Source organism: Nicotiana tabacum, chromosome 7 (genome assembly GCF_000715075.1).
Source record: "Nicotiana tabacum cultivar K326 chromosome 7, ASM71507v2, whole genome shotgun sequence".
NCBI classification, from domain to species: Eukaryota; Viridiplantae; Streptophyta; class Magnoliopsida; order Solanales; family Solanaceae; genus Nicotiana; species Nicotiana tabacum.
In genome coordinates this window covers 67415051-67442169 of record NC_134086.1, presented here as the reverse complement: position 1 = coordinate 67442169, position 27119 = coordinate 67415051, and the positions used below count along the sequence as shown (strand labels likewise).

Genomic DNA, 27119 nt, shown 5'->3' with positions numbered 1-27119 from the left:
ACCTCGGAATTCGATTCCGGGCATATGCCCAAGTCTTATATTTTTTCACAGAACCACCAGGACCGTCAAATCACGGGTCTGGGTCTGTTTACCTAAAATGTTGACCGAAGTCAACTTAAATGCATTTTAAGTCAAAGTTTCAACATTTTCACATATAGGCTTTCCGGCTACACGCCTGGACTGCATACGCAAATCGAGGTGATGCTAAAAGAGGGTTTTAAGGCCTCGGAACGCAGAATTCATTTTAAAAAGAAGTTATGACTTTGGGCCATCACATTCTCTACCTCTAAACAATCGTTCGTCCTCGAACGGACGTAAGAAGGAAGTACCTGAGTCGGGGAAAATATGGGGATAACTGCTCTGCATATCGGACTCGGACTCCCAGGTCGATGCCTCAGCAGGCTGGCCTCTCCACTAAACTTGAATAGAAGGAAAACTTTTCCATCTCAACTGACGAACCTGCCAGTCTAGAATAGCTACCAGCTCCTCCTTATAAGACAAGTCCTTGTCAAACTAGACAGTGTTGAAATCTAACACGTGGGATGGATCGTCGTGATATTTTCGAAGCATGGACACATGAAACACTGAATGCACGGCTATAAGCTCGGCGGCAGTGCAAGTCTATAAGCCACCTCTCCCACTCGATCAAGAATCTCAAACGGGCCAATGAATCTAGGGCTAAGCTTGCCCTTCTTCCCAAATCTCATCACGCCCTTCATAGGCGACACTCGAAGCAATACCCGCTCATCGAACATGAAAGCCAAATCTCGAACCTTGCGGTCGGCATAGCTCTTCTGTCTGGACTGAGTTGTACAAAGCCTATCCTAAATAATCTTGACCATGTCCAAGGCATCCTGAACCAGATCTATACCCCAAACATCTCCCGGCTCAAACCATCCAATCGGAGACAGACACCGCTTACCATATAAAGCCTCATAAGGAGCCATCTGAATACTCGACTAGTAGCTATTTTTATAGGCAAACTCTGCTAAAGGAAAAAACTAATCCCACGAGCCTCAAAAGTCAATGACACAAGCTCGGAGCATATCCTCCAAAATCTAAATAGTCCACTCGGACTGCCCATCCGTCTGAGGATGAAACAATGTGCTCAAGTCAACCCATGTTCCCAACTCTCGGTGAACTGCTCTCCAAATATGTGAGGTAAACTGCGTACCTTGGTCCGAAATAATAGACTCGGGCACATCATGAAGATGAACAATCTCCCGGATATAGATCTCCGCTAACCTCTCAGAAGAATGTGAGACTGCCACAGGAATGAAATGCGTTCAGTTGGTCAGCGTATCAACAATGACCAACCCTGCATCGAACTTCCTCTGAGTCCATGGGAGTCTAACAACGAAGTCCATAGTGATTCGCTCCCACTTCCACTCAGGAATCTCAATCTTCTGGAACAAACCACCAGGTCTCTGATGCTCATACTTAACCTGCTGACAATTCAAACACCGAGCCACATATGCAACGATATCCTTCTTCATTCTTCGCCACTAATAATGCTGCTACAAATTCTGATACATCTTATGCTGCTCGGATGAATAGAGTACCGGGAGCTATGGGCCTTCTCTAAAATCAACTCTCGGAGTCCATCCACATTAGGCACACAAACTCAACCCTGCAATCTCAAAACTCCATCATCACCTAAGGTAACCTGCTTGGCACCTCCGTGTTGCACCGTGTCTCTAAGAACACACAAATGGGGATCATCATACTGCCTATCACGGATACGCTCCAATAAAGAAGAACGAGCGACCGTGCAAGCTAACACCCGACTGGGCTCATAAACATCCAACCTTATGAACTGATTGGCCAAAGCATGAACATCCAAAGCGAGCGGCCTTTCACCGACCGGAATATAAGCAAGATGCCCATGCTGACTTACTTCCTACTCAAAGCATCGGCCACCACATTGGCCTTTCCCAGATGATATAATATGGCAATATCATAGTCTTTCAACAACTCCAACCACCTTCTCTACCTCAAATTCAACTCCTTTTGCTTGAACAAATACCGAAGACTCTTGTGATCCGTGAATACCTCACATGCCACACCATACAGATAATGTCTTCAAATCTTCAACGCATGAACAGTGGCTGCCAACTCCAAATCATGAACCGCATAGTTCTTCTCATGAATCTTCAACTGTCACGAAGCATAGGCAATGACCTTGCCATCCTGCATCAACACTGCACCAATTCCAATACAAGATGCATCACAATAGACTGTATAAGGCCCTGAACCTGTGGGCAAAACCAACACCGGTGTCGTACTCAGAGTTGTCTTGAGCTTTTGGAAGCTCGCCTCACACTCATCCGACCATCTGAACTGGACACCCTTCTAGGTCAACCTGATCATCGGGGCTACGATGGATGAAAACCCCTGCACGAACCGATGATAGTAGCCTACCAATCCCAAGAAACTCCGAATCTCTATAGCTGATGCTGGTCTAGTCCAGTTCTTGACTGCCTCAGTGTTTTTTGGATCAACTTGAATACCCTATGCTGATACAACATGACCCAGGAATGCAACTGAACTTAATCAAAACTCACATTTCAAAAACTTAGCATACAACTAACTATCCCTTAGAGTTTGAAGAACCACCCTAAGGTGTTGCTCGTGCTCCACCCGGCTACGACAGTATATCAAGATATCATCAATGAATACTATCATGAACGAATCCAAGTAAGGCCTGAACACTCGGTTTATCAAATCCATAAAAGCTGTTGGGGCATTTGTCAACCCGAATGACATCACCAAGAACTCATAATGCCCGTACCGACTACGGAAAGCTGTCTTAGGGACATCAAATGCCCTAATCCTGAACTGATGGTAGCCAGAACTCAAGTCAATCCGAAAATACCTTTACACCCTGAAGCTGATTAAACAAATCATCAATCCTCGACAATGGATATTTATTCTTGATTATAACCTTGTTCAACTACCGGTAATTTATACACATTCACATCGATCCATCCTTTTTCTTAACAAACAACACCGGCGCACCCCAAGTCGAAACACTAGGTCTCACTACTGGAAAATTCACCTATGGCTACGCAGGGAAATCCGTTCCAATAGGTAAGAAAATCGTTGCCATATATGTACTTCTACGGTTCAGCACCCGTTCCACAAGTTGTCGTGCCTATAGAGTTTATGGAACGGTTTTTGGAACGGTTCCGCTAACCGTTGCTTTAGAACAGTCTATCGCTACGGTTTTCCCTCTTCCTGTTGGAACGATTATTCTTATCAACTGCAACGGTTAATAACCGTTACCATAAGGTTAAATGCAATGGTCGATAACCGTTATTGTATCTATTAAACCGTTACGGGTATTACAGAAATGGCAACGATTTCTTTAAGATATTGCAACGGTTGAACTTCCTATTGCTACGGTTTGTAGATTATTTTTGAAACGGTTTGCAGGTCCTATGGCAACGGTTTTGTTAGCTGTAACGATTTAATTGAATTGAAAATAGTGCCCCTATTTTAAATAATGATTTTACATATATATACAATAAACTATAAAATAGTAAAATTTATAGAAATACAAAATGAAACTTTTCATAATCCAAATTGTCCGACAAGTTAATAATAAATCCATAGATAGTGATGAAACCAATAACATACATTTGATATTTCAACATCAAAAGTTTTAAAATTTTTTGATAACAAACATTCTTAGAAACTGCAACATACATCTACAAAAATTCAAAATTCTAGTAAGGTATAAATCTTCATCACTACCTCCGTCTTTCACCTCTTCATCTACTCCACCTACAAAAGAGTATAAAGTGATATTTATCAAAGATATTACTGGAAAAATCCCAAATGAGTTAAGTGAATGTGGGAATTTGACAGTTTTAGGCTTAGCAGATACAAGAATATCTGGTTCTTTGCTTGTTTCATTAGGTAAGCTCAAGAAACTTGAGACTTTGTCTATTTACACTACTATGTTGTCTGGTGAAATACCTCCTGATTTAGGTAACTGTTCAAAGCTTGTTAACTTGTATTTGTATGAAAATAGTCCTTCTGGTTCAATCCCATCTGAGATAGGGAAATTTATAAACTTAGAAAAATTGTTCCTTTGGTAGAATAATCTTGTTGGTGTTATTCCACAAGAGATTGGGAATTGTACTAAATTGAGTATGATTGATTTGTCTTTCAAGATGTAGCTCAAGAATTTCAAGAACAGCTAGAAGATCACATTTTCCTACTACAAGAATACAAAATTTACAATTTCAAATCTAAGCAGCGATAAAAATACACTAGGTGATTCGTTCCCGTCTATTTAAGCTTTAGTGGTCCGTACTCTACTGTTATTAAAAAAGGACAAACAAGTACAAACATTAAAAAATTGAAACAAGCGACTACTTTAGCATCGGTCACAACCTTAGTCTTCCTAATTGCTGGAGGATATTACATTCAGCAAATTCCCCCTTTCATAGTTTGGTTACCCTTTCATAGTTTGGTTAAAATATCTGAGCTTACAGCTACTATTGCTACAAGTTGCGACTAGGAGTGCAATACAATGACAGCGACTACTACGAGTGTTCAAAAGGAGTCTATTGCCAAGTTGCAGATTTCCCATCAATAAAATCAGTAGGCCAATTAGAGTACAAATTACCACTACTGCCCAGAGTTATCAGGCGACTTGAAAGAAATAATAAAATCCAAATCAACAAAGAAAATAGGGAATGACAGTACTCTTTTGAACTCTTGCGCACTGATAAAGAGAAAGAGCGAGAGAGCGCATAGTGAGAAGCAACATAAAAAAAAAAGAGGAGAAGAAGAGGAAAGAGAAGACGTGTAACATTTGCTACGGACTAACCTTGGTTGTTACTGCCAGCGGATGGACGATTGATTGGTTAAATAGCACCTTGTTGTGTAGAAGTAGCTTCGCCATGTGCACGAGAACTGAATATTAGCATGTCAGGATCAAGTCTTAAATTGGGGTTGAGACTTTGAAGTCGTGTAACGACATTCATCGTAATATCTTGTTCCATAGCATCCTTTTGTGCATTAAGCTCTTCCAGCAATTTTTCCTTTTGTGCATTGAGCTTTTCCAATAATTTTTGTTGCATCCTCTCTTTCATTTCCTCCATTTTTTGTTCCATTCTCTCATCATTAGCATTTACAGAGGATCCAAAATTTCCTTTTTTTCTTTTTTAAGACAGTTTTGTTAACTCCTTGTCCATACAATCTTGCCCGACCTGGGTGCTCAGGTCCCATGACTGATGCAAACGCGTCAACTGAATCACTACAATCTCCACTTTCCAAAGATATTGTTGAATTCAATCAGCTCTTCAAACACTTCCTCACCGGTCAAAGGAGTAGGTGCAAGTCTATGCTCCTCTTTACCGTCAAATGACTTCTTATCCCAAGTAACACATCTTGAGACTATGTTTGAGATATTGAGAGCATGTGTCATAATTGCTAGTGGGGCATGCCAATTTCCCCTTAGTGCTCCATCCTGAAAGCATAGCTAATGCTGGAAAATCACTAACTGTCCACAATAAGGCAGCACACATTCGAAAAGTTTGGTTGGTTACAGCATCAAATGTGTCTATCCCCATTTCCCATAGTTCCTTCAATTCTTTAATTAATGGTTGTAGGTACACGTCTATATCATTTCCCGTAGACAATGGACCTAGAATGATCATAGACAACATTATATACTATGGATTCACGCAAATCCACGGTGATATATTATAGTTCATTAACATAACAGGCCACGTGCTATGAGAAATGCTCATCGTCAGAAACGGGTTGAAACCATCACTTGAAAGACCCTTTCTAACATTACGAGGATCGCTAGAGAAATACGGGTGCAAAGAATCAAAATCCTTCCAAGCTTCCCCATCAGCAGGATGTGTTATATTCCCATCATTGAGTCGTTCATTAGCATGCCATCTCATCATAACAGCCGTTTCAGGACACATGAATATCCTCTGAAGACTAGGCTTTAAAGGAAAGTACCTTAAAATCTTTGTGGAGATTTTAGAGCTTGCATTAGTCAAAGGACCAGCATTCTTCCATCTTGAAGACCCACAAATGGAGCAATTATCAGCCTTCTCATTTTCTTTCCAAAATAACATGCAATCATTGGGGCATGCATATATTTTTTCATAATGAAGACCCAAATATTTTATCATATTTTTAGCCTTGTTTAAAGATTCTGGTACCTGAGCAAAGGGAAATGCCTCTTTTATCAACTCTAACAAATCTGAGAAGGCCACATTACTCAATCCATGCAAGGATTTAAGCAAGTACAACCGAATAGTGAAACTCAGTTTACTGAAATTTTCACACCCCGGATATAACTCTTGTTTTCCTTCCTCTAGTAATTTGAAAAATTTCCTTGCTTCTTCAGATTGTCTTTCCCCAGCTCTATCTTCATCCCCTGCCTGACCCTCTATATTTCTAAATGTATCATGAAGCATTCCATCAATATCATCACGCATGTTAGAACCTTCATCATCATTTCTTGGAGAAGGTGTATTTCTCGAGGAAAAGTCCTCCCCGTGGAAAACCCATTTGGTATAACCATCAACAAACCCATGAACAACCAAATGATCCTCCACCACATTTCTATAATGCCAATACAGATTAATGCACTTTTTGCAAGGGCATAATATTTCATTTCCTTGGGCAGCTCGTTCAAATGCCTTATCAAGAAAATTATTCACTCCACCTATATACTCATTCGTCCATCTAAGGAGATTCACCCAAATTTTATCACCATAATCCATGGATATCCTATATAATATATTCAAATCACCAAAATTAATATTGTGTCGTATACCTTTAGAAGCTTTGCTATCTATGAGTTTTGCTTTCACTCCTGTAGGCCTTTGCCAGCTTCTGTCTAATCCACTAACCTGTAACAAATCATTGAGAACTGAAGTAAGAATACCAAATGAAGCAAAAATATAGAAGAAAAAGAGAGTTTTTCAAAAGTAAAGATGGGCTAAACCACACCAGATTCTCGGCAAAAGCATCAACTTTCCATATTATCTGGACCACTTACCATAAAAGTTTTCTGTTTGGTCATTTAATTAGTATTGAATAGTTGTGTCAATTATACACAGGTGGACATTGAGGGGTGAAGTTGTAGGAGATTTAGTTTGGTTATTGAGATTGAAAAGATGAATTGGTTATGGAAAAGGAGACCTACTGAGAAGAGCAGTGGAGAAACTAAGAATTGTTGTTCATTGTCATCACATTCAGAGAGACACTCTGATGAGAAGGTACAAGCCAAAAAAAGAGGTTCTCATTGTTCATAGGTTGTCTTGACACTCTTATAATTAGTCGTGCTGATATGAAGAAGGCTAACCTCGTCACACACTTGATAAAATACATTGCTGATTTCTTACATCCACATACTTAAAGATTTATATGAATGATTTCAAACTGATAATGGTCGAACGAAATATGCTGCTCACATTTTCATAGTTAAGAAGTGTTAAAAGTTGTATTATGTATTAAATTTATGAACCTGTGCAAATTTTAAGTTTTTATCAACATAAGATCAATATTCAAAGATTCTAATTCTGAAGCCATGCATCTCAGATACAATATAGGTGTGAAAGACTTCAGCATGGAGCTGACTATGTCAGTCCCACATATAGTTAAGCAGCCAAAAACATATTTCATTATCTGTGAAGACTATCTATCTAGAGAAAGAAATAATGATTGGCAGTTCGTTGAAGCAACAAATGATCAAGTTTTATATACAACAATATATTAAGGCTCAAACAACCGATACATCACAATGTCCAACTAATACCACATAGTCTGAACCAGACTAATGAAAATAGGACAAAGGAACCATAAGGAGCTGGAAATGTTCCTACAGTTGTGTATAAACACAAGGTTATTTACTCACTACATAAGAGCATTTCAACATCTTATGTCATTATGTTGCTAATTAAGGCCAAATCTATCGAAAATATAACATAAGAAGCCTCGAAACACTTCTTTCAAACAGTAGAAATTACAGAAATTACAAGCAAACACTTCTTTCAAACACTCAATTGGTGGATATCTTAACAATACTATTGCTTTGGCCACAGAATTTTAAACAAAAACCAGAAATTTAAGCCTTCAACCCAGAAATTTAAACAAAAACAAATTAAAAAAACCAACTAAGAAATTTAACAAAAACTCAAGTTGAGCTGCTAAAACCAACCAAGAAATTTAAAGAAAAACAAATTTAAAATGCTGCCAAAAATTAAAAAGCTACTAAGAATATATTTACCGATTCAGATTTGGAGAAACTCTAAAGGATTAGCACGCTGCCTCTGGTGCGGCTGATTATGGAGGAGTTATGAGCCTAGAAGCGATTTTCGATCGTCGGAACAAAGGAGATTTTCGATTATGGATGAGCTTGGACGAGATTGTTGATTTTTCGGAGCTTGGTAATTTCTGATGATTTTTCGTAGCCTGGAAACTCGATCAATCTCCTCAAAATTTTAGATGAAACTATGGAGGAGGAGCGTAGGCTGGTAATTTCCGATGAAACTAATCGGAGGAGCCTCGTAATTTACGGTTGAAAGAATTAGGGGATATTCGGATGGAGCTTGGTAATTTCCGATAGAATTTGGTATATTTTAAGGTTTAGGTATATATATTTTCGATGAAAACAAGATATAAAACTAAAAAAGAATAATAATCAGATTGTTGGCCCCACCTTATTTTAGCGGGTATTAAAATTTTGGGTGGAAAATAAAGAGGGAACTAAAATGACCATAACAATACATCCAACTGTTACCATAAATATATCTATTGCTACGGTTATACAAACCGTTGCCATATACGCATATATAGGAACGGTTATTGAGACTATTGCAATGGTTCAGTTGCTAAGTGTCCCGGTAGTTCCAGCAATTGTTTGTAACGGTTATAACCATAACAATAGAATACGTATCGCAACGGTTATGGATCCGTAGCAATAAAAAGCGTTGTCATAGCTCCAATTTCTAGTAGTGTCTATTGAAACCCTTCTCAAGCAAGTCTTGCAACTCCTCCTTCATCTCTTTCAACTCAGACGAGGCCATACAATTCAGCGGAATGGAAATGGGCTGAGTGTCCGGCGCCAAATCAATGCAAAAGTCAATATCCTTATTGGGTGGCATACCCAGCAGGTCTAAAGGAAATACCTCAGGGAACTCACGAACAACAAGCACAAAATCAATAGAAGAAACCTCGGCAATAGAATCACGAACATATGCCAAATAGGCCAAACACCCCTTCTCGACCATACGCCGAGCCTTCACATAAGAGATGAACTACGGGTAGAATGACTAGGAGTCCCTCTCCACTCTAAATGAGGCAAACTCGGTAAGGCTAAGGTCACAGTCTTGGCATGATAGTCCAAGATAGCATGGTAAGGTGATAACCAGTCCATCCCCAATATAACATCAAAATTAACCATGTCTAGAAGAAACAAATCTACGCAGGTCTCAAGACCCCCAATCACAACAATACAAGAGCGATGGACTCGATTTACCACAATAGAATCACCCACCGGCGTAGACACATATACGGGGGCACTAAATGAATCACTAGGCATGACCATATTCGGTGCAAAATAAGATGACACAAAGGAGTATATAGACCCTGGATCAAATAAAACCAAAGCATCTCTGCCACAAACAAGAACAATACCTCTGATAACTACATCGGAAGCCTCAACCACAGTCATGGCTGGAAGAGCATAACATCGGGGCTGGGGCCCACCACCCTGGACTACCTCTCTAGGACGGCCTGCAGCTGACTGGCTTCCATCTCTAGCGGTCTGAGCTCCATCTCTAGCACCTCTTCCCCTACCTCTAGCTTGATGGGGGGTCTATGGAACACCTGGTGCCTGAGCCATAGCACGAGCACCCTATTGCTGCGACAGAGTACCCACCAATCTCGGACAAGCCCTCTTGATATGACCATACTCACCACACTCAAAAATCCACCTGAGTGATGTGGATAAGGAAACTAAGATTGACCTTTGAGATCTGAATGATCACCCCAAAAAATTTAGAGCAGCAGTGCACTGATAGGAGCTGGTGGTGCATTGTATGGCTGCTGATCAGAATACTGCATGTGAGAACCACGGCCACCCGAAGCACCATGAGAAACTTGAAGTGCTGACTGAAAGGGCCTAGAAGGATGGCCTCTACCATACGAATATTTGCCTCCAGACAAGGTACTACTGAACCTTCCTGAATGACGAGGCATCTTGTCCGGCCCATGACCACCTCCCTGCAACAGAACCATCTCCACTCTCCTGGCCACATTGGCCGCCTCCTAGAAGGAAATCTCACTCCCTACCTCCCTAGCCATCTGAAGACGAATCGGCTGAATAAGCCCATCATTAAACCTTCTCACCCTCACTCTCTTGGTGGGAAGTATGATAAAAGCATGACGAGCCAAGTCGATGAATCTGGTCTCATACTGGGTAACAGTCATAGAACCCTACTGGAGACACTCAAACTGCCTCCGATAGGCCTCTCTCTGAGTGATGGGGAGAAATTTCTCCAGAAATAGCTAAGTAAACTACTCCCAAGTCTAGGCTGGCGATCCGGCTGGTCTAGACAAGCAATAATCTCTCCACCAAGTCTTGGCGGATCTAGATAAGCGAAAAGTAGCAAAATCGAACCCATTGGTCTCAAGTATCCTCATGTTCCTGAGAACCTCATGGCAGCTATCTAGATAATCTTGGGGATCCTCAGAAGATGCACCACCGAATGTAGTAGTGAAGAGCTTGGTGAACTTGTCCAATCTCCACAAAGCATCGACAGATATGGCTGCTCTATCACCGGTCTAAGCCATCATACCCTGCTGAACTGCTCCAACTAGCTGAGATGCTGGAGTCTGAAATTGGGGAGCCATCTACTCCGGAGTGCAAGTAGCTGGAGTCTAGGCTCCTCCTCCAGCCTGAGAGATGGTTGTAGGAAGCAAGCCTGCCCGGGTGACACTCTCCAAAAGGCCCACTAGACGGACCAGAGCATCCTGCAGTACTGAGGTAGCAATAAACCCTCTAGGACCCGAGTTGGGCCCACCGGAACTGTTTGGGCTGGAACCTCATCATCAAAGTTATCCTGAGGCTCCGTCGCTGGTGTTGCTGCTCTAGGCTGAGCTTTGCCCCTACCTCGGCCTCTAGCACGACCTCGGCCTTGCCCTCTGCACGTACCGATCCCTGAGACTCTACTAAGCTTTTCTATGAATTGTGAGACCTATGTAACGTAGAGATCTGATACCAACTGTCACGAACCATAATTCCCACCCTCGGGAGTCTTGATGGCGCCTACTTGTGGAAGCTAGGCAAGTCACGCAACAAAGATTCACTAACTCTTTCAACTTTTAGTCCTTTTTAACAATTTAGATTAACCGGTAATCAACATTGAATATTAACGATAAATAGAACTAGCGAAAGACTTAAACAAATAAAAATAACCAAAGCCAGTACAACAATCCAATATACGCCTTTACTCGGAATCTGGAGTCACAATATCACAGACTATATATGAGTACTACATAAAAGAGTCTGAAAAGGAAATACAATTCGTCTCGAATACAAGTGAAAACAGAACACATAATGAAATAGAAGAGAACGCCGGGCTTGCGGATGCCTGCAAGACTACCTCGGGATCTCTAGCTGGACTGAAGGCATCCACCCGTATGTTATGATCCAAGAGCTGCTCAGGGATCTGCACATAGTGCAAAGTGTAGCATCAGCACAACCGACCTCATGTGCTGGTAAGTGCCTGGCATAACCCTAGCAAAGTAGTGACGAGGCTAGGACAAGACCCTAGATAAACCTGTGCAGTTATGTAATATACAGCGAAAAATAAAACAGAAATAAGCAATTAAAAATGGGAGGGGTGCATGCTGTGAGGGAAATATCAAATCCAGCAGAAAATTTAGAGAAATATAAGACAACAATTCAAGATCTACAACAAAACTATAATAACACTGTTGCGGTACGCAACCCGATCCTTATCATTTAACACTGTTGTGGCATGCAACACGATCCAATATAACATTCTTGCGGCGTGCAACCCGATCCATTTATATCATTGTTGTGGCGCGCAACCCGATCCAATATAACATTATTGTGGCGTGCAACCCGATCCTATATAATATTATTGCGACATGCAACTCGACCCATATCTATACATTTAATAACAATCATACCAAGAGTCTCGACAAGAGATCAACAAGGAACTATACTATCCCGACAAGGGATTCGACGTAAAAATAAATATGTCCCGGCAAGGGAGAAACGGCTATAACCAATATTATTCCAGCATCTAACCATCACAGCCAACACCAATACTCAATCATAAGTAATTTCCACGAGAACAATCTTAATCCTTGAATAATACCGAGAATTATCAATTAAAGCATCCGTAATATTATTTAAGAACACATTAAATTGCAATTCAAGACTCACGGTCATGCTCGACGCCAATGTATAGATACTCGTCACCATGCCTATACGTTGTACTCAACAAGAAACAAGTAGCAAATAGGATACAACTCCTAATCCCTCAAGCTAAGGTTAGACCAAACACTTACCTCGAACTTTCATGGCCAACTCAAGCCTCAGACACCGCTTTCCCTTTTGAATTTGGCTCCAAATCAATCGTATCTAGACATAATCGACTTAATAACATCAATAAACGCTAAACAATCCAATTTCAATGCTTAATTATAGCTTTCTAATCATTCATCCCAAAAAATCAAAAATTGACCCCTGGCCCGCTGTGTCAAGCCACGAGGTTCGGACCAAAATCCGATCACCCATTCACCCACGAGCACGAATATACAATTTGTTTTGATGTCCGACCCCAAAACAAGGTCCAATTCCCAAATAATTAAAAAGCCCTAACTCTACCAAAATCCCTAATTTTCTACCCTTAATCTCATGTTTTAGACCTAGAAATCTAGTGGGTGTTGATAAAAATGGAAGAAAACGAGCTTGGAATTACATACCTATGAAGCTATGGTGATGTTCCTCTTCAAAAATCGACCAAGAGGTGTGGAGAAGATGAAGGTTATGAAAAATGGTGAAATTCCAGTAATGCATTCTATTTTTTAACATAAAAATAATTGGGCGAATTTGGTCTATGCGTTCGCGACAGGCTCATCGCGTTCGCGGAAATGGGCTCGCGTTCGTGGAGTACTAACTCCTCGAGCCTTTGCGTTCACATCCAGGTGGTCGCGTTCGCGTATGTATAATACCCATTTCCCTGCCCAGGCTCATAAGCCTCGCGTTCGCAATACCAGGCCTGCATTCGCGAAGGGAAGACCCCCCAAAGCTCCGCGTTCGCGACCTGGGTCTCGAGTTTGCATAGAAAGAAATTTCCTTCAGCATGAATAACTCATCGTGTTCACGAGGGTCCTCCCGCGAATGTGAAGAAGAAAATAGCAAAACACCATAACTAAAAAACATGCAACTTTTTATGAGTTCACAACCTTCCGAAACACATCCAAAACTCACCCAAGCCCTCGGGGCTCCAAATCAAACATAAGTACTAACTCAATATTACCATATGAACTTATCCAGGTGATCAAATCGCCAAAATAACATCATGAACATCGAATTAGACCTCAAAATCAATGAAATATTTCAAAACTTCTTAAAACATCAATTTTGCATTTAAGGTCCGAATTACGTCAAATGACATCTGTTTCTTATCAAATTTCATAGACTTATCTTATTTCACATATAAGACCTGTACCGGGCCCCGGAACCAGAATACAGTCCCGATACCATCAAATTCTAAATGCATTTTATTTCCAAAACTCATAGAAATTTCCAGAAAATAATTTTCTTTAAAAATTTATTTCTCGGGCTTGGGACCTCAGAATTCGATTTCGAGCATATGCCCAAGTCCCATATTTTTTCATGGACCCTCGGGGACCGTCAAATCACCGGTCTGGATGCGTTTACCCAAAAATATTGATCGAAGTCAACCTAAATGCATTTTAAGTCAAGATTTCAACATTTTCACATATAGGCTTTCCGGCTACGCGCCCGGACTGCACACACAAATCGAGGTGATGCTAAAGATGGTTTTTAAGGCCTTGGAATGCAGAATTCATTTTAAAAACAAGTTATACCGTTTTGGGTCATCACAAAAATGCATGAAAAATACGTAATAATCTCAATATTCATTCCGGATAAACTTTTCCAACTGCGTATTATTTTGAGACCTATGAACAGAAGATAATAATAATTCCTATGGGGAATCAAGAATATAGACACCCCTAATATCTCTATGAATAGAGTAATTTATGAAAACTGTGCGTTTACTCGTTTCTTCAGTATATTTTGGACCATGCCAAAAGAAAGAAGGGATGGCCTTAACATACCTATTCCTTGAATTTATTGAACAAAATGAAGCTTCTACTTCTGCGAAATATGAACGAAATACTGCTTCTGATCTATGAAGCTTTCTTTTTAAACTAAGTCTTGCTTCTGCTTCAATTGTTTTGAATAAAAATGTCCTATGAACAAGGCTCGGACGTACTACTATTTTCTTGTCCAAAAGGAACCAAACACTTTAAGTTAAGCAAGTCTTTTTAAAATGACCCATTCTTATTAGTCATTTAAATGATTTACACGTTACTTTATCGTAATATGTATATATGACCATGAATCATATGCTTAAATGGTGACCTACTTCCACGTGGGTAGTGGGGGTGAAGATTATTAATTTTTACCCACTTATTAGTTCCCGTTACCTGGTAATTAACCAATTACCCGCATAATTTAAAAATTGTCTCAAATTACCTAAAAATACTACTCATTTTTAATATACTTTACACATCGTACTACCGTGGTCATATGGTACATCACATGGTACTAATCGATAATTATTGAGTATTACCGCTCGACCCGTATTTTATCCCAAATTAGTCACTTTCAACGAAACTCATTTTCTTTAATTCGTGTACCCTTTTATCCTTCATGACACTTATTTCATGCTTGTTATAATTAGTGTAACTACACTAACCTCAAGATAATCTCATCCCTGAGACTACGTCGATTAACTGAAGACGAAACTTTTAACGTATGAAAACACGAGATGTAACACATTCGGTGGTCATCTTGGCGCGTAGGAGCAACTGCTGACGAGATTTTATGGTGAGTTTTATTCCGGGCTACATATCATAGCACACAGAGTCTCCACCATATTATTTACTCTAGTGTGTAATTTATATTTCAGACATATGTTGTATTATTATTGTACTGCTTAATAAATGCTAATGAACCTGTGACACCACTTTTGGAATATTCTAAATAATGATTTAGGATTTGCATATTATTATCACCCTTTTATCTTTATGCCTTACTAGTTATATATGTAACCATGATTTAAAATGTGTAAGTTTCTTTACTTAATAAAATTTATGATTTCGAATATAATAAAATGAACAATTAATGTAATAGTTAATCGTTGGCTTTCCTAATGGAAACGTTGGCCATCATCATGGCCTAAAGTAGATTTTGGAACGTGACATAACCAGTTGAACTACCCCAACTGGCTAGACTGCTAGAGTCTGATTTATGGGAACCATCTGCTTCAAAGTGTGAGTATCAGAAGTCTGTGCTTCTATCCTAGCCTGAGAGACGGCTGGCGCCACCGTAAATGCACCACTCTGGGCCACACTTTCCATAAGGCCCACTAAATGGACTAGAGCATCCTATAGCACAGGAGTGGCTATCAATTCCTCCGGGACTTTAGCGGGTCCGACTGGTGCAGTCTGAGTTGGGATCTCCTCCTCATGATCTGAAGCTCCACTAAGGGTGTTGCTGCTAGAGCATTATGCTGAGCTCTGCCTCTACCTTGGCCTCTGCCTCGGCATCTGGCTCAACCTCGGCCTCGGCCTTTACCCCTGGTATTGGCTGCAACAGCTAGCTCCGGCTCCTGTCCGGCTTTAGATGTTGTGCGTTTTCTCTATAGCTTATAGAAGATAAGTATAGAAGTCTCTGTACCGATCCTCCATATTCTACTAGGATTGTTCATGACTCGTGAGACCTAAGCAACTTAGTGCTCTGATACCAACTTGTCATGACCCGAAATCCCAACTTTGGGGTCGTGATGGTGCCTAATATCCACTTGCTAGTCAAGCAGACGTGAAATAAGCTATTAACCAATTTTAACAGTTAAAAATAAATAATAAAATTCAACAAGAAATAAATTCCAAATCTAACACAATACTAACATAAACTGCGTGATAATAACTGTTGCTCTCTATTTTACATGAGAAAAAACAAACTGCAACTTATAGTACTCTACAGGGTTACTAAAGTTTAGAGTTGCCACCTAATGTTTAAAGTACACCAAGACACCTATATAATACTATATAATGTACACTTCGACTATGGTCTATCAAACCGTTGAGATTCTGAGTAAGGGTTCAGGTTATCTCGAGGGCAAGGTGTTAGGCATCTCTCAAAATCCACAAAAAAATGTGGTTCCTACGGACTCGATTAAATAAGGGAGGGGAGGTTCAAAAGAATGATTAACTACGTCACAAAGGATTTATATCAAAGAGTAGTCAATACAATTGTCCCGTAATGAATAAATATTCAAAGCATGGCTATTTCATTTGTGGTAAAATATATACGACAAGTTATGCAAAGCAAATTACTAAATAAAATATTTTTTGGGATTTGATTGAAAGAATTGGGTTCAAAATAGAGTATAGAAGGAAACTTCGACTTATAATTAAAGCCAAGCAATTTACTTATATAGCATTAGTCTTGATTGAACACACATACAATAAAAGATGAAGAATTATCTTTGGATAGTTTTTATGTAATGAATAAAGTAAGAAGAGAGTTGATTAATATTTATAAGAATAACTGCAAAGTTCATTTAAATAGAGGATGATTAGCTATAGCAAGCAAATAATGGAATGTTTATATTCACGTGCACATGTAGTAAAAGTAAATGAATAAAGAGTATGAAATAATTTACGTTCTTTGAAATCTATGCACAAGACCTAAAAGAAGAATTTGGTATTTTTAGAGAATAAGTTAAGTGAAGAGAGGATAATGTTTGTACTTAGCTAAAGTATAAAACGTAATAAGGAACAATAATAACAAACAAGACAAGGTTAAATGATATATAAATGCTATGTCTTACACTTTAATTTAATAAATGAAGTATGAAAGAATTTCGTTTGAAAATGAATGAACTTGTACAAAAAGTTGTTTAAGGGATGAGAGTACAAGATAATATGTAGTGATAAGCGGAATATTTACAGATTGACTAAATGAATATTAATTAAAGAATACCCTTTGAAAGAATTTAGTTTATGTGCAAAAATTAACTATTTAAGTGGAAAGCTAAAAATGAAATTTACTCTAAATGATTGGTAAGAGTGGAAAAGAATAATCTTAATAGATCATGAACAAAACTAAAAGAATCAATTTGATAAATGGATTGAATATGGTATAGTATCAAAATGTTTGTGACATAGAAAATTATACCGTCAATACAAGAAGATATTCGCGCTAGAAAAATGAATTATCATTCAATGAGTAGCTAAAGACCATCTCTCGAGTCATGGTCTTGAAACACAAATTATATGAGTCAAGTCCAAATGACTACAAGGCCTAAGTCTCTGGAAGAAAAGCAAAACAATTCAATTTCAATGTCTTTAAAAATTATTTCTACTCAAAATGTGTTAGTTAAAGAATAATTTACACAGAGAGGTGTGAAAGGCATGCTAGTACAGCTTTAAGAAAATACGATAAAATGATTTATTTTTATTTTCATGAAAAAGAGGATGGCATGTTTTATTTTAGGTATACAACTAACTTAAATGATTATGTGTATGTTAATCCTAATTTATCGACCAAGTTTAATATACATATTTGGCAACCTAAGTGTTCATACAAATTATGTGAATTATCCAATGTACAATGTTACAAGTTAACCGGATTATTACTAAATGCAATTCACCCCAAGTATTTGGCAAATAGATAAACATCAAAGCGAGCAAGCAAATACGAATTTATCTACTACTTTACTTATACTTTACATTTTGGACACATCCAAGAATAAGAAGTGCGAAGCGGGGAGCTTTGAGGGGAATGTCTATTCGTCTTTCGGTGACGTGTAACGATTTGGCCGGTTGTTTTGAGAATTAGTGCCCCGATCCTCTATTAACTGCTTCCCCGTTATCTATTTCTGCTATTGTGACTTGCCGAGATAATTCATTTTAAGTTTCAGAGTATTTTGGGACACATAGACCCTAAATGAGAGCTTAAGTCTTAGAATTTGGACGATAGTCAGCACAGTATGAAGACGACTCCAGAATGGAGTTCCGTAAATTTCGTTAGCTCCGTTGGATGATTTTGGGCTTAGGAGTGTATCCGGATTGTGTTTTGGAGGCCTGTAACTTATCTAGGCTTGAAATGGGAAAAGTCGAATTTTTGGAGATTCGGACCAGTAGTGGATTTTTTTATATCGGGGTCGAAAGATTTCGGAAGTTGGAGTAGGTCATAATATTGATTATGACTTGTGTGCAAAATTTGGGATCAATCGGACATGGATTTATAGGTTTCGGCATCGGTAGTAGAAATTTGAAGTTTCAAGTTCTTTAAGTTTGAATTGGAGGGTGATTCGTAATTTTAACATTATTTGATTTGATTTGAGTGCTCGACTAAATTCGTATGATGTTTTAGGACTGGTTGGTATGTCTGGTTGAGGTCCCGGGGACCTACGGTGAGTTTCGGGTGCTTAACAGATTGGCTTGAGACTTATGCAAATTGTTGAAGTTGTTGCACCTGGTGTTTTCGCACCTGCGCACTTTGGGCCGCAGGTACGGAGCAGCAGAAGCGGCTCTGGAACCACAGAAGCAGAAATGGGAAGGAGGTCCTGGATCGCAGGTATAAGGGTAGTTCCGCATTTGCGATGCCCGTAGGTAGGAAAGAAGGAACCGCAGGAGCGGTCTGGAACCACAGAAGCGAACAAGGGTCCGCAGGTGTAACCTCTTGATCGCAGATGCAGACGAGGTGCTTTAAGTGAAAAGCCGCACCTGCGATGGAAATTCCGCAGGTGCTGGACCGCAGATGCGATCCTTGGCCCGCAAGTGCGATAATCGCTGGGCAGAAAAGGGAAGATTTGAGGGTTTGGAATTATTTTACAAAATTCGATTTAGAGTTTGGAGGAAGGAGATTTTTCTAGAGTTTTTTCAGAGAAAAACATTGGGTAACGATTCTTAATCCTATTTTATCATATTTTATTAATCCATAGTTGTTTTCTTCATTAAATTAATAAATTTGAGTGAGGAAATTGAGAAGTTAGGGGAAAAGTTACCCAACCAAAAACCTTAGATTTGAGTGGGATATAGGCGTCGGATTTGGATGATTTTTGAACGAGTAATCTCGTGAGTGAATGGGTGTTCTTATTTGGCAATTTTTACCCTATTCAAAGACGTGGCGCGAGGAGGATTTTTGGGCGTCTTCCTATTTTATTTTCTTATCCTTCAGTTCATTAGCTGAATTAGTTGTTTTTAGCTATATTTACGTTATGTAATTGATTTGGTTAGATTTGGGCCATTCGGAGCCGGATATTGTACTCTTTGGTATATGAGCGCCGTGTACGTGAGGTGACGAGTACGTACACGGACTATTTGTTGAAAAATCCCGTTTTCATTAAGTAAATATATGTTTTCCTTTAATTGAGCAACACTAGTGTATGTAACTCTCCTATGTAGTTTAGGAAATCATGCCTACGTGACTTAATTGCCTTAGCTGACTATTTGAACTCTGTGCAGCATGTCTTAGTGAGATTTACTGTTCTTCCTTGACTCGTACTTATCTTAATAATCCTAAATCGGGAGTCCTTCTATACAGGATTCCTCCGCTGTGAAAGAAGTTGTTGGACAATCTCCGAAGTGTGAGTTTCTGAGTAGGATTTGCAAGCTCTGGGTACTCTCCTTTTGCCAAATATTCCTTGATATCATGAAACCAAGGCTTTCCATCTGCCTCCTCTTCAACACGGGCACAGTAAGCTAGCTGATCATGTATTTTCACTGGAATGGGATCAATGAAATTCTTGTGTGGATGTTGTATCATAGATGATAGGGGTAGCCAATGCATCGGCAAACTCATTTTTGATTATGGGAACATGCTGTATTTCCGTGTTCATGAAACTCTTTCTCGGTTCCTATACATGATGCAGATACGGGAGTATCTTGGAGTTCTTGGTCGCCCATTCTTCTCGTACCTGATGTATAAGTAAGTCTAAATCTCCAGTCACTAGCAGCTCTTAGATGTTCATGTCAATGACCATTTTGAGTCCTAAGATGCATGCTTCATACTCAACCATATTGGTGGTGCAGCGGAACTTGAGTTTGGTAGACACCGGATAATGCTGACCGGTTTTTGATATTAGAACTGCTCCTATGCCAACTCCTTTGAAGTTTGATGCTCCATCGAAGAACATTCCCCAACCATCATAGGATTCCGCAATGTCTTCTCCTATGAATAATACCTCTTCATCGGGAAAATACGTTTTCAGGAGTTCATATCCTCCATCCACGGGGTTTTCAGCAAGGTGGTCTGCCAGTGCCTATTCCTTGATCACTTTCTGAGTTACGTAAACAATGTCGAATTCACTCAACAGGATTTTGCACTTGGCTAACTTGACGGTGGGCATGGGCTTTTAAAAGATGTACTTCAAGGGATCCATTCTCGATATGAGATATGCAGTATAGGCGTAGAAGTAATGTCTCAGCTTCTGAGCTACCCAAGTCAAAGCACAACATGTGCATTCTAATAGATAATACAGGGCCTCGTATGGGTGAAATTCTTACTTAGATAATAAATGGCTTGCTCCTTCTTCCCAGTTTCATCGTGCTGCCCCAAAACGCAGCCGAAAGCTCCATCTAACACTGCAAGGTAGAGTAATAAAGGTCTACCTGACTCGGGCGGGACTATGACCAGTGGCGTTGACAGATACTAATTGATTTTGTCGAAGGCTTTTTGGCAGTCCTCGGTCCGTTTGGTAGCGGCATCTTTCTTTAACATCTTAAAGATGGGCTCATAGATAACTATAGATTGTGCTATGAATCAACTGATATAGTTAATCCTTCCCAAGAAATGTATCATATCCTTCTTGTTCTTTGGCAGTGGTATTTCTTGAATGGCTTTGACTTTCGATAGATCCAGTTCTATTCCTCGGCGGCTCACAATAAACCCAAGCAATTTCCTAGCAGGGACCCCAAATGCGCACTTTGCAAGGTTTAGTTTTAGGTTGTATCTCCGCAGTCTATTGAAGAACTTCCTCAGATCTTCTATGTGGTTAGTGGCTTTCTTGGACTTTATAATAACATCATCCAAATATACCTCTATCTCCTTGTGTATCATATCATGGAAAATGGTAGTGATGGCCCTCATGTAGGTGGCCCCTGCATTCTTCAGGCCGAATGGCATCATCTTGTAACAGTACACTCCCCACGGCGTAATGAAAGATGTTTTCTCAGCATCTTCCTCATCCATCCAAATTTGATGATAACCAGCGAAGCAATCTACGAATGATTGTAGTTCAAGCTTGGCGCAATTGTCAATTAGGATGTGTATATTTTGTAAAGGGAAGTTGTCTTTCGGGCTGGCTCGATTGAGATCCTGGTAGTCGACACAGACTCTGACCTTCCCATCCTTTTTTTGGCACACAATGTTGGCTAACCATGTCGGGTATTCTACTACCCTGAGAATCTTAGCTTTAATCTGCTTGTTGACTTCTTCCTTGATTTTCAAACTCATGTCAGGCTTGAACTTTCTGAGCTTTTGCTTTACCGATGGACACATTGGATCGGTTGGCAGTTTGTGAGCCATAATAGACGTACTCAAACCAGTCATGTCATCATACGATCAGGCGAATATGTCCTCATACTGCTTTAGAAATTCTGTGTATTGTTTCTTCTCTAATGGCTATAGGTGGATGCTAATTCGTGTTTCCTTGACAATTTTTGCATCCCCCAAGGTGACAATTTTGGTCTCGTCCAGGTTGGATTTAGGTCTGTTCTCAAAGTTTTCAACTTCTTTGACAATCTCGTCAGGTATGTCATCTTTCTCTAAATCAATCTCCATTTGTTGTGTTGTTTCATTGCATGTCACAGTTATTGGTTCATCAAGATAAGTAATAGTAATATTGCATTGGCAAAGTAAGGAGGATAAAGGATAACAATAAATATTAATTCATAAGAAAAAATCAAAAATTCTTTTGATAAATTGAATACTATTTTCGACATTCAAGATCTTATTACGGGAATGGAAAAAATGCAAAAAGAAAATCATTTAGTAAAAAACAGTGAATAATGCTTGTTTTAGCCTTGCTACCCCGAGGCCCGTCGGCTTTGGTTGTCTTGATGGTCCAATTCTTGAGATGTGCTCCTCTGCTCACAGCCTGTATGGAAGGGCCTTCCTCCCCTCCTCCTCAGGAATAACGCAATAGTACATATCATTGTCCTCTAAAAACAAGTTCTTCACTGTTGCAAGTGCTTCATCTTCATCTGATCCATAAATAATGTTGGCCTGTTGCAAGGTCTGCTCCAGACGTGATATTGGCTGCTCTAGTGGATAGTAAGGACCGCGCCATGGTGGCGACCAATTATTGAATTCTTCCCAGGTGTATTCATTTCCCAAACTGAAGGTAGTGCTATAATTCTTGAGTTTTACGGGTTTAGAGATTCCTTGGAGGTTCTTGCCGAGCCTTCTGCCAGGTTCGTACCCACTCCAACTCAGTATACTCTCGATTTTGCTATCCCACCATTTATCTTTATCGATAGAATTGACTCGCTCAATGTGGTGGTAAGTTTTTCCACCCAGCTTCCTTCTTCCCTCGATTGCCGGAATGGTCTGGCGACTATATATAGGGTTGCTACTGTCGCCGTGAATGATCACTTCATGGTGATTCCATTCGAACTTTACTTCCTGATGCAACATTGATGCTATGGCCCCAGCAGCATGAATCCATAGCCGTCCCAACAGCAAGTTGTAAGACGCTGGTACATCTATTACCAAGAAATCAACCTCTTACCAGGTTGATCCCATCTGCAAGCATAAAATAATCTCACCAATGGTGGACCTCTGAGAACCATCAAAAAATTTCACATTGATTGCTCCATCCTTTATCTCATGAAGCCCTTTATCCAACTTCTTGAGTGTTAAGACTGGAACCTCCATCGATCAAGATTCTGGTGATGAAATAATCTTTGCATTGCACTGTGATATGCAATGCTTTATTATGCCCCGGCCCTTCAGGTAGCAGCTCGTCCTCATATAAGGTGATCTTATGGCTTTCCATCACTTGTCCTACCATATTAGCCACTTCCCTGCTAGTGATGTTACTTGGTACGTACGCTTCATTTAGCACCTTTAACAAAGCATTCTTATGCGTCTTAGAATTTTGCAGCAAAGAGAGAATGGATATTTATGTTGGCGTCTTGTTTAACCGGTCGATGACCGAATATTCTTTGGCTTGTATTTTCCTCCAAAGGTCGTCCGGACCTGTCTCAATTTGGGGTGGCCGATTTGAGGCCTTCTTGCTTGATTCAGCCAGATGTTCAGGGGTAGAGACTCTACCAGTTCTTGTCATACCCTGTGCTGCGATTATTTCTGCAATCCTAACCTTGCCCTTCCTTCTCGCCTTGGCTGTATATTCCCAGGGTACAACATTTGTATAGAATAATGGCATGGTAGACATCGCCACAGGAATCAGCGCGGCTATCCTCACTTCGAATGGAACATGTGCCTTGGATGGCAAGAATACAACCTCAAATGATGCGGTGCATTTGCCGGAGACTCGAATTCAACCTCAATTGATACCAGTGTCTTTGCGGATGGTGCTGCTTCAAACTCAAGAGGTACAGAGATATCACCTCAGTGTCATCAAATGGTTGGATCTGGACTATGATTGGATTGAGAGTAATTGTTGGTTTCTTTGGGTCATCACCTTTTGTGATCAACCCGATTGACCCCTCGGGATCCCAGTCATCTTCTACTTCAATCATGTGGATACCTCCACCCTTATGGTCTGGCAGAGGGTTATTGCGGACGTTTGGAGCGGGCTCCTTTCCCACAATCATCTTGTTATCAATAAAAGATTGTATCTTGTCTTTCAAGGAGCGGCACTCATCGATGGCGTACCTTTCATGACGGAGTGGTATGCACATGATTTGTTTGGGTTAACCTACTAAGAAGGATTCTCAGGGGTTGCAGTAGGGATGGTGACATAACCAGCAGCTTTGAGTCTCTCATACAGTTGGTCGATGGGTTTAGCGATGGTTGTATATTGTTTTGGAGGTCTGCGATAAAAATTAGGTCGAGGTCTAGGGAAGTTTTAGCATGCAGAGGGTGATTAATAATTGGAGGATTGAGCATTATAAGTTTGGTAGAAATGAGCGGGTTGGGAGTATCTGGGCGAAGTAGGTTGGTATGTAGGAGGTGGAGATGCTTGATAAGTAGGTGGTGGAGCTTGGTATGAGGGTGAGAGTGCTTTGTAATTTGGGGTTGGCTGGTATGTGAGTGGAGGTGTTGGGTAAGTTTGGTATTTGAGGGGAGATTTGGTCCTCTGTGCAACCATCACGGCCCCTACGTCCCTTTTCTTGGACATACTACCGAACTGTAAAGTCTTATTCGTAGCTTTCAAGGCTTCGAAGTTTGTAACCATACAACTTTTAATATCTCCTTCAATTCTTTCACCCAGTTTGATAATGTCGGAGAACTTGTGGTTCTCAATCCTCATTAGCCGTTCATAGTACTGTAAGTCCTGAGCCCGGATAAAGAACTTGTTCATTTGCTCCTCTTCTAAGGTGGGTCTGACCTTAGCAGCTTTGAAACTCCAGCGAATAGCATACTCGCGAAATTTCTCCATGGGCTTCTTCTTCAAATTTTGGATATAAAACACGTCTGGTGCATTCTTTGCATTAAACCTGAATCTATCCAAAAAGTCTGATGCCATGCCTACCCGGCTTGACCACTTCTTGGGATCTTGGCTGATGTACCAGGATAATGTATCTCCTTTCAAACTCCTTATGAATAGCTTCATGCGGATCCTTTAATCCTTCCCTACTCCAACCAGCTTGTCGCAATATGTCCTCGGATGGACCCTTGGATCACCCGTACCATCAAACATTTCGAACTTAGAAGGTTTGTACCCCTCAGGCAGTTTGACATGAGGCTGTATGCAAAGGTCGTCATAGTTCAGTCCATCGATTCCTTTGCTTCCCTCATTGCCCTGAATCCAGCTGGTCAATTTCTTAAGTTCCTCCGCCAAGTTCTGATAAGCATATCCTTTTCATTGGACTCAGGTGTACATGAGATAGGTTGGATGGAGTGTGGCATGGTCTTCACGTAGATAGGAGTGTTATGGTGGCCTTGTGTATGGGTGTGGAAATGGTAATTTGTGGAGTTCTATGGTTCTGGGATGAGTAGTGGAGTGTTGTTTGGGGTATGGCAAGTATTACATTGGTTTTTTGGTGGAGCAGCGTGATGGTGAGGGGTGGGATGATTCTTTTGTTTCGGGATATTTTGAGGAGGTGTAGGGTTTTGAGCGTTGGGGAAGTTGATATCTGGGGTGTTGAGGGAAAATGACAGGTTTGCCAGATTTCGAACCTGATCGAGCTCTTCCTGGAATTTCAACAGTTTCTGTTCAAGTTGTGACACATTCTCGTTAGGAACTCGAATACCCTGGCCATCAGTGGCCTCTACCCGTTCAGCGGTGTTCTCCTTCATGATGTTGCTTAAATCTTCCATTTTGCTTTTGGTCTTGCCTTTAATGGGACTAAGAGGAGGAGTGGGTGGAGGGCCCCTGGATCTTGTGAAATAAGATGAAGATGCCAGAGTGCACGAACTAACTTTTGGGGAGGGGAATAATAAAAAAATAAAAATAAAAATAAAACAAAAGGTAACCAAGACAGTGAGGGTTATAAAAAGTATTGCAATATTTAAACATAAAGTGCGGGAATGTAAAGCGTGTCCTAATTTGGGGACCTCTTTGTGCCCGAGGTAGCCCTAGCAACAAATTGATTCGGAGAACTTAGAATGTTAAATGCCTCTTTTTGTTGATAAAGATAGGTGAATCCCAAAACGGCACTAAGTAAGCTTGAAATAAAAGTCACTAATGGCTATTGGCCTTATTACATTCAAAGAGCGAAAAAGCAAATTCCTATCTATTTGGTCCCAGAAGGACCTTCCCCAGATTCGACATCCTTGGCTCCATCGAATAGCTTCCCTAATTCGTGAAGTCCCAGCAACATGTATGCTCTGGCTAGATGTCCACATTCGATCCCTTCAGCCTTTTGACAGTCTTCGACCCTTTTGAGAAATTTCCCCTCTAGTTCTACTATTCCTTGCTCCAAGTACCCTAGCTTTTTGTTGGCACTGATAACCATGTCTTTCCATTCCTCAATCAGCTTCTAGTTGGATTCTTGTATCTCGCAGTGTTCGCTCTCGCATTCACGGATCCTTTTGCGTAGCTGGTTGTACATGACTTGCTCCTCGACCTTTTCATCTATAATTCTGTGACCTCGAACGAACCCTGGCCGGCCCAGACCATCCCAATTGTCTTCCAACCAACCTGAATATAAAAGAGTACAACTTGCATGATATCTGTCTGGCTCGATGGTGTCTTTCCTCATTACGATCTTGTAGTGCCACATGTGTTGGGCTTGGCACTTGTAGGGACTATCATTATTTTGGATGTCAGCTCGGAAATGGCTTATCTTGTCGACCCTGGGTATGACTTGCTTCCTACCTGCTTGCCTCATAACTCTAAGTGGGATGTAAGGATATGTTCCTCTTAGACCAATCGGTATTAGGACATGTGTATATCTGGATCGGGCGATGAACTCCTCTGTCGGAAACCACTCGAACATCCATTTAACCTGTTCTTTAGTTAGATTATCAAAGAGCTCAACCCGTCATTTGGAATTCTCAGGCTGAGAGAACATGTCGGTGATGTAATTCATTAGCTTTGGATCGTAGAATGTGATGTGATCATCCCAGACCCTCCGTTGAATTTCTTGTCGGTATTTGCTCTTTTGGAGATGTTCCATGAGCCAAAGCTGAAGTAGTAGATTGT

General features: G+C 40.4%; 1 protein-coding gene across 1 annotated transcript; it reads right to left on the bottom strand.

The window, feature by feature from the left end:
- Positions 1-5269: 5269 nt before the first annotated feature.
- LOC142162131 (uncharacterized) lies at positions 5270-26430 on the bottom strand. The gene is made up of 4 exons (XM_075218444.1): positions 26229-26430; positions 5786-6910; positions 5562-5659; positions 5270-5482 (listed from the first exon to the last, which is right to left on the bottom strand). Exons 1-4 carry the CDS (start codon positions 26428-26430, stop codon positions 5270-5272), a joined length of 1638 nt encoding a protein of 545 aa, XP_075074545.1.
- Positions 26431-27119: the final 689 nt, after the last annotated feature.

Excerpts from the sequence above, each read along its gene's own strand:
- LOC142162131 (XM_075218444.1), bottom strand. The coding sequence starts at position 26,430 with ATGGTTATCAGTGCCAACAAAAAGCTAGGGTACTTGGAGCAAGGAATA. Across the intron at positions 6,911-26,228 it reads GGATGTCGAATCTGGGGAAG|TTCTCAATGATTTGTTACAG; the intron begins GTCCTTCTGGGA and ends TTCTTACTTCAG. Across the intron at positions 5,660-5,785 it reads AAAGGGTCTTTCAAGTGATG|GTCCATTGTCTACGGGAAAT; the intron begins GTTTCAACCCGT and ends TGATCATTCTAG.